At 37.3% G+C, this 8,593-nt stretch overlaps 1 protein-coding gene across 6 annotated transcripts in view; it reads left to right on the forward strand.

The window, feature by feature from the left end:
* Positions 1 to 8,593, forward strand: part of LOC139962156 (SLIT-ROBO Rho GTPase-activating protein 1-like) — an 80,191-nt gene that overhangs the window by 66,319 nt on the left and 5,279 nt on the right. The window contains exons 19-21 of one of the 6 annotated variants that reach the window (XM_071962111.1): positions 713 to 887; positions 1,688 to 1,756; positions 4,705 to 4,732. In XM_071962111.1, the coding sequence (XP_071818212.1) occupies positions 713 to 887; positions 1,688 to 1,756; positions 4,705 to 4,732 (272 nt within the window). The remainder of the gene's footprint in view (positions 1 to 712; positions 888 to 1,687; positions 1,757 to 4,704; positions 4,733 to 8,593) is intronic. The other 5 variants (XM_071962112.1, XM_071962109.1, XM_071962113.1 and 2 more) reach the window with 5 other exon arrangements.

The following is an 8,593-nucleotide window of genomic DNA, read 5'->3' on the forward strand; positions in this document are numbered from 1 at the left end:
CTGTCACTGTACTGTGAGTCAGCCAGTGTAGAGATTATGTTGTAACACTCGTTAATCACCTGTCACTAGCCTTATTATCCCATCTCCCCCCCCCCCCTATCCATTTTAGTGATCTCTAGTGCTACAGTCTCTGTTTTTTTACCCTGGCAATTGACCCTAGAATAATCATCTCCAGTATATATCTCTACTGCATCTGTCACTATTATGTAATCTGTCACTAGCCATATTACTGTCATCATTGTGACCTCTAGTGGTAGGGTCACTATTGTGTAATCTGTCACTAGCCATATTACTGTCATCATTGTGACCTCTAGTGGTAGGGTCACTATTATGTAATCTGTCACTAGCCTTATTACTCCCATAATTGTGACCTCTTGTGGTAGGGTCACTATTATGTAATCTGTCACTAGCCTTATACCTCCCATGACAGTGACCTGTAGTGGTAGGGCCGCTACTTTGTATTTTTTCGCAGGTTTGATGTCGGGGATGGATGGGGAGAGGGGTCGGGGGAGTGCGGGTTAATTCTATTCATATATTTATCGTACCATTCAGCTACATACCATCAGTGCTTTACTGTCTCATCAACCTCTACCCTAGATCTTTGATATATACCTCTGATCTTCTCTCCATTAAATCTTTCTTCCTGTCATGCTCTCATGAGAATCCTCCCTAGTGGAACATGCTCTCTCTTCTTACACAAATTCATTTGCAGTGAGTATCTTAGCTATCGCCAGGGACGATTACCTCAGCCAGAATTCTGAAGAACTCTCCTTCAGAAAAGGGCAACAGATGCATCTCTCTGCCAAAGTGGACAACAATTATTGGAGAGGATCCATTGGGTCCCAGGAAGGCCTTGTCAAATGCACCCATGTAAACATCCCTGAACTGTAAGTAGTATAAAACAAGTTAAAATCTTATGAGTTGTTAAAGTCAACATGGGCTACTAGTTGGGTATGATTTTGATACCCGTGCTGCGGCCGAGTGGATAAAGGCAGTGGCATTTGAAGCAATTAGGCTTCACAATCAGGTGGTTCTGGGTTCGATACCCGCCGGGTCATAGTAAGGTTGGTTTTTCATCCAGTTTTCCCATCTGAAATGACGTCCTAAATTGAAAAGATTCCAAATTTGAGTTAAAATGTCGAATTGGAAGCCACCCGACGTATAACTTGTAACCCATAAGCCCTTGCTGGTTTCTCCCAAATTTGTGGTCGCTTAAGCATCGTAAAGATAACTGCTGAATATTATTATTATTATTTGTGGTAAATTTTGACTTGTCTTTATCAGTAATGGACTTGTCGAAGGAATTGCTTAATGAAGACAAAAAGCTATATGATCAGTTCAGTTTTTCTTTTGTTTTTGATCAAGATTTGTCAGTTTGACTTATAGTGTTATTAGCACTATGGGAACTGTCTGCAGAAGTTGTCAGTTCTTTTTTACGGCTAGGCAGCCAGTGCATACATTCATTATTACAAAAGTCCATACATTTTGAGCAGTACTCTCTGTACCACATTGGTTACAGGACAAAGCAGGGTGGTCTTTTTGTCTTCTCAGTAGTAGTTTGATATTTTGTCCCTCCAATGGTGACATTTTTTTTACTGTCAGCCAGTGAAAGTAGAAGGATAAAAAGTGATTTGTAGTATTATCGTTCGCGAACAATCAACGTCCTAAGCTTGTCTTCTTTGCCTAGAGAAGAACGAGGTACCAACATGACGGAGGTGGAAAGTTTAGATCCGTCATCTCTCTACGAGAGTAGTTGGTGAGTGTCATGACTGGGTTTAAATACAGAAAAACGCAAAAAAAGCTTCATATTTGCACTTGCCTTTATAAACAGCTGCTCATAGAAGGCTCATAGATTGATTATAGTGATAAGAATGCCCAAGACTTTGGCATCGTCTCGAATATAGTATCATCAACTTTGCGATTGTCATTGCTCCAGTCCTACGTTTTAATATTTCCATCCCTGGAAGTATTAATTGTCTGACATAACGTTGAGGTTTCGTCTCAGTGTTCCCCGCAACTTGAGAGTTTCTAAACAATGTTTGTCTTGAAGAAGTTTGCAAAAAATAAAATGTTAAGTAACTTTGAAAGCTTTTAAAAACTGAGCTTCTTCAGACTCTGAGCCTCTCTGGTGGTGGAAATTGCTGTGCGACGCACTTGCCATTTTGAAGAGCACATTGATTTTACACCCTCTTACCAAAAAACATATTTAGATTATGGTTTAAGAACATGCTGTGCTGTAGAAAGAACCCATTGTTGAGAGTCATGGTTTGGGGTTTTACTTACATGCACTAGCACATAACTTGGTGTTGGGCAGCTATGCAGGCTTTTGAGGTTAGTTCAGAGGAATTATGCTGGGTCGCATTTGCAATAATCACAGCTACTTCACAAGTCTTTAGGTGATGACCTTTGACCCCAACAGAATAGGATCAGAAGAGTTGCGACGAGTCACGCCACGTTACAGTCAAGTCTTTACGAGTAATTTGTCACGAGTCACTGTGTCATGTCTATGGGTGAAGACTTAGCAAACTTGACTTTTGATATGTAGTGATTCAGGTTATGTCTCAGTGCAACAATGGTTAGTAGTCCTTGGTATCTTTTGTGCTTGTGAGCCCAATGGAATAAAGCCAATTGGTTTTGTCTTAGAATAACCCCCATCTTTGAGAGTTCAATGGGAAATTTGAATTTTCTTCAAGATTCTGAAGTGTTCTATTCAGTATGATGTGAATATTTATGTGGTCTCTAGACTACATTTGAGAGGATTTTAATACATCCTCTTATCACTCCGGCTCTCGTTTGTGTTTCCTTTATATTTCAGTTGGTCTTGTATGGATTATTTTGGACCTATTTTTATATCTTTTGAAAGGGAATAAGAGTAAACACTACTGCTTTCGCACACCCAGCTGTAAGGAGACAAATTGTTTGAGGAGTGGGCGGAGTTTGGGGGGGGCAGGGGGAGGGCTAGCCACTCATCTTCAATCATTTAAAGCCTCCAATATATTGCACCATTCTGCAAGTGGAGGGGGGAACCAGGGCGGACTCAAAAATTAGATTTTTCATTCCCTGACACCTGTCCCACGTTTCACCAGCCTAAACACTAGGTTGAAGGGGATCCTATTTACATTTTAACATATCAGATGAATATTTAATGTAAGAAAGAGAAAAAGGGAGCTGTCTGGTCTGTTGAAGTTGCTTAGAAAACTGAATTGTGCAAATAAAACATTAGAATTTCACCCTGCAAAGGATGGAAATTATTCTTGTAACCTGTTTACTTTTTGCAGTTGGCATGGGTGTTTACAAGAAGTTGTGGATGGGAGAGCAATGGGACGTGTATCTATAGTCATATGCATTTTAGTTTTCAAAACGTTCCACATATTTGACGAGGTAAAGAAAAATCTTGATATTCTTGAAGTGGGTAGCAACGGTATTTACAGCGTAATAGACTGGCAGTAGTTTCAGTAGTGGAATGTGAGGTATATGGTTTTATTATGTTATTGAGTCTTTTTTTCTTACTTTCTTTCTTTCTTTGGGAGCATATTTAGTTGGATTGATTTTTTTTTTTCTGTGTTTGGATTTTTGATTTTAATAAAATTATGAGCATGTTAATATTAACATGGTTGCAATAATTGTACGTACAGGCCACCACATTGGTTTCTAAGACTTTTTAACACTTGCATTAATTGTTCTGTTTATAAGATGCTTGTGTGCATTGAGAAAGAGAAGGGGGGGCAAATGATATTTTTTAGTTGAAAATGCAGTTTGCACTGTGCATGTGGAAGTTTTCTTAATCATGTGTGGCAACTGCTGGAAAGTCAACTCCTACTTTTAGTATGGTGATGCCACAACATAGAAAGTACATGTGCTTTGCAATACAAACAATTTACCTCCTTAATATTCATCAGTGGGTGGGGCTTAAAGAGAAATTGTCAAACACCGCTTGTAAACACGATATCTCGACAAACACAAGTTGAATCAATGTGATACTTGGGTAGGTACATGCCCCATGATGAGTAGATGTGCCCTATTATTCCTGGTTCTCATCTCATGTATATCAATAAATGGGTGGGACTTAATGTAAAAGTTGGTTCATACTGGTATGGTGATGTTGGTACTTGTTAATAATAATGGCGTCTCCAACTTTATGTCATTAATATTCATCAAATTACAAGAAATGGCTTTCAAACACAAGACAAGAACCAAATGTTCCCTTGTTTTCATCCTTGGCATGTTAGGTTTGTCACACTACATTCATACAACCAACCGTGTTGCTTTTTGTGTGTATATCATGAATATTAATCAGTGAACATAAAATTGTTTATCTGATATCTCTGAAATAGTATGTCTAATTAGCTTTATACATGACTTGGATGATACAACATAAGTATATAGATACATGTTTATGAGATCATACCAATTTTACCTCATTAAAATTCATGCATGCAATATTAACATGTGTGGCTCACCCAGACTATGAATATGTTTGGGCATCGGAACCACCAAATGTTTTCGTTTTCTGGTTTCATTTTTTTCCATTCAATTTGTCAAATTTCTTTTTGTTGTTGTTTGTACTGTGGTTGTGTGTCACAGTTTTCTAATTGAGCTTTACTAATACCATTGTCTTTTTCCCCCTCAGGTGAGTGAAACCATCAAGTCATATTCAGTATTATCAATATTTTTGCTAATGTAACTCTTTGTTATTTCAAACAGCTCATCTTACAAATCGTTTAGGTGTTAGGTAAGAACGCTATCGTCATTATAATAATAATCATCATCATCATCATCATCGTAAAAATTTGTATGAACCTTTCAGCACCATACCACCATAGGATTTACCTACCATTGTTATTATACCACTGCCATTTTTTGCCTTGTACTCATCCAAAGCTTTTCTTGCTTCAAAGCATGAGAAAGCCTGAGACAGAAATTAAGATTTGAGTTTGTACCAAACTGTTGGTTAAAGAATTAAAAAATATCCCCGTCTGTTGAAATTTTTTTGTATGTTTTGATTGGCTGAGTGCATGTCGGCAGAAAAACACAAGAAAAAGTGTCCTTCTTCGTTTCCCTCCTGTTCTAACATGAAATGCGATTTTATATCAATGCATCTGCTGAAAGGTACCATTGAACAGGTAGTGCGCATTGAACACCGACACCACCCACGTTATGATCTACTTTAACCATGGCATGGGGTTACTTTGGTTTTCCTTTTCATAGTATTTGTCGTAGTGATATCCATGTACAGTTAAGATCTTACGCAGTATGGTGCTGCCGTGGTGTTCAGAATAGAATTGTAATGGTGCTACTTGTAACGTGTAGTTTGTGTGTATCTAGACAGTGGTACCAATTTGTGGTGTTTCTTGAGGTAGTAGTCACCATGGGCTACCAGTCTCCACCCTCAAGTGCCTCTATGGTAGTATGCTAGATAGGTAATAAAACTAACAGTATGTAGTTAGACCATCCTCACTGTGGTGCCACCATAGTTTTATATTAGGTAGTGAGCTCTTGAGCTATTAGTATCTAGTTGTGTTAATTCACACTAAAGTACCACTGTGGGGTTATCTTAGATAGGTAGTGTTCTAGAACTAACAGTATGTAGTTAGACCATCCTCACTGTGGTGCCACCATAGTTTTATATTAGGTAGTGTGTCCTTGAGCTATTAGTATCTAGTTGTGTTTATTCACACTAAAGTACCACTGGGGTTATCTTAGATAGGGAGTGTTCTAGAACTAACAGTATGTAATTAGACCATCCTCACTGTGGTGCCACCATAGTTTTATATTAGGTATTGTATCCTTGAGCTATTAGTATCTACTTGCGTTTATTCACACTAAAGTGCCACTGTGGGTTATCTTAGATAGCTAGTGTTCTAGAACTAACAGTATGTAGTTAGACCATCCTCACTGTGGTGTCACCATAGTTTTATATTAGGTAGGGTATCCTGCAGCTATTAGTATCTACTTGTGTTTATTCACACTAAAGTACCACTGTGGGATAATCTTAGATAGGTTATGTTCTAGAACTAACAGTATGTTGTTAGTTTATCGTTACTCTGGTACCGCTACAGTGCTAGTTTAAGTAGTTATGTGCCTGAGAAATCAGGTTAGTCGTGGTTGTTCATATTAAAGTGTCACTATGGTGTTACTTGAATAATAATGTTGTAGAACTAACAGTACATAGTCTGTCTGCACATTGGTGCCACTGTGGTGTTACTTTAGATAGTAGTGTCATAGTGTTGGCAGTGGAGCTGAGTCTATTCATGCTGTTAGATCAACATGGTGTTCTTTCTGCTATTGGTATTGTTCTATCAGAATGTAGTTGGAGCTCATGCAGACTTGGTGCCACCACTGTGTTACATGAGATAGTACAGTAGTAATTTATTGAAGATTGAATCTATCCAAATTATGGTGCAATTGTGGTGTTCAGTTACCGTATAACTAATGACACTGCAGTTCGTAAATAGTCTCACTTTACAGTTACTTTGGTGGCACAGTTGTGTATTTTCAGATATCAACCGGATGGTGCCATTGTGCTGGTAAAACGTCTCTTTACAAAAACACAGAACATGTAAAATGCCAATGATTACTGTCAAACTATCACATGAATTTTAATCACTAATGCATGGTGTAGATTGATGGAAAATAAGTAATACACACTGCAATTATTTATTCAGATTGCAGAATGATGTTAAGATTTCATAACCAACAACAGAGAAAAAAAACATCTGCCATATTTTAATTAATTGGTTCACTCTTGGTGCAGCAATGGTGCAGCCCATGACATCTATAGGTCCAAGGGTTGACATAATCGTGTAACACTTTAATTCATTTCTTGAGCATTTTCTTATTTATATATAATGGTATAATAATGTGGAAAATAACTCTCTTACTCTAAAAACACAAAAGGTAGAAGCTGGTTAGCGGAGCTATTATCAAAAGCTTATAAAGGGGGATAAAATCAGTGTTTTTTAAGCTATTGCTTACTGTAAATGGGTGATAGGTGGCACATAACAGAACTGGTCTTCTTTCTTGTTTTGTTTTTTATTTTGTTACTCAAATCACTTTATGTCACTCCACTGAGAAGTAATGTTATCGATTGGGAATGTTTTTATTATGTTATATACTGTTTTCAGTAAGGAATGCAAAATTATAAATGCTATCTTGTAAGTTGTTCATTTATGAGATGGCAGGAGGATGGATTTATCTATGAAATATTAAATAAATAGTAATAAGTGTATACGCTGTAATGTTCTTAAACGTTGAACACACAATTTGTTTTGTTTTTTGGTATATGGCACCATATTTAATTTGACCCTTCTATTAGATGTGGTATATTTTCTGAACACATGGGTCATTGGAATAGTTTAGTTTAAGAATTATTATTTTTGTTGGTGTTACACTTTCTTTTTGAAATTGGAAACTATTTATTGATACTTTTTCAAAAATATTTCCAGCCATTTTGGTAAAAAATTGTTGGTAAACATAAACAGTAGGTTTACTCACATGAAGGTGACATGATAAAACTTCAAAATTTCTCACATCTCCATGTCAGAGTTAAAAATCAAGTCCAACATTCTCTCTACCTAACATTTCTATGGGGGGGGGGGGGGAGGGGACCACATTTTGACCTCCAATCGACAATATTCTGGGCATACAGTTTCTTCCTTAGATCCAGCATGTGTTAATGATAATCATTCATCAGTACCTTCCATTGTTTATAAATCACATCCTCTCATCTCAAATCTAGATAATAATTTGTTTTCTTCCTCCCCTCTTGTAAATTGTTCCTTCCTAAAGGAATGCTCCTTGCATCTCCCCGTGTCTGACTCAGACCGTTTCATCTCAACATTTCAGAGGGAGCATTCAAGAAATTACGTTACCTCCCCCCCCCCCCCGGTTTTATTTTAGGGAGATGAAGAGGTGTGGCCAACTTGTTATGAATATTCAAAGTTTTGAATTAACTTGTCTTCTTGGCAGATGAATGCTTGAATGAATGTTTGTTTCTTGGTTTATGCATCTTTGTACGTCTGGCTAAAAAGGTTTTTTTAATTTATTTTTATATTTTCCCTTTTCTTTTGGGGGTAGTGGGTTAGTTGGATTAGTGTTTAGAGTGTATCCAGTAGCAAATTAGTCTCCTCCCTATTTTATGGGTATTTCCACACACAAAAAAAAATGGTTTCCTTTCATAAATCTTTCAGTATGTTGGTTGTATAATTAGTTTGTTCCAAAGAAAGCTTTAGGAAATGACTCGTTTCATTACAAATGCCTTTTGTTTAAAGAATTAAGCACTCCACAGAAGTATTATTCCTTGTTGTCAACTACTACATTTTAGAAACTCCCAAAACTACCTTTCAGTTTTCACATTTTGTACAACAGGAGTGAAAGCTACTGTACCTCTATGCTGACTAAGAGATTTAATTTATGATCACACACAATCACTGGCAGTACAAAAGGGTTCACTCTCCTGGCTCCCATCACGATATGCATGTTTCTGTAGACGAGTTAGAAAACAATTCCGTTTGTTGATTACCCAAAAAGGTTTGTAAGTGAACTTTTCGATTCCCCTATTTAAGGATTACTTTCTTTGCTCTGCTGTTTGCAG

Source organism: Apostichopus japonicus, chromosome 20 (assembly GCF_037975245.1).
Source record: "Apostichopus japonicus isolate 1M-3 chromosome 20, ASM3797524v1, whole genome shotgun sequence".
Lineage (NCBI taxonomy): Eukaryota > Metazoa > Echinodermata > Holothuroidea > Aspidochirotida > Stichopodidae > Apostichopus > Apostichopus japonicus.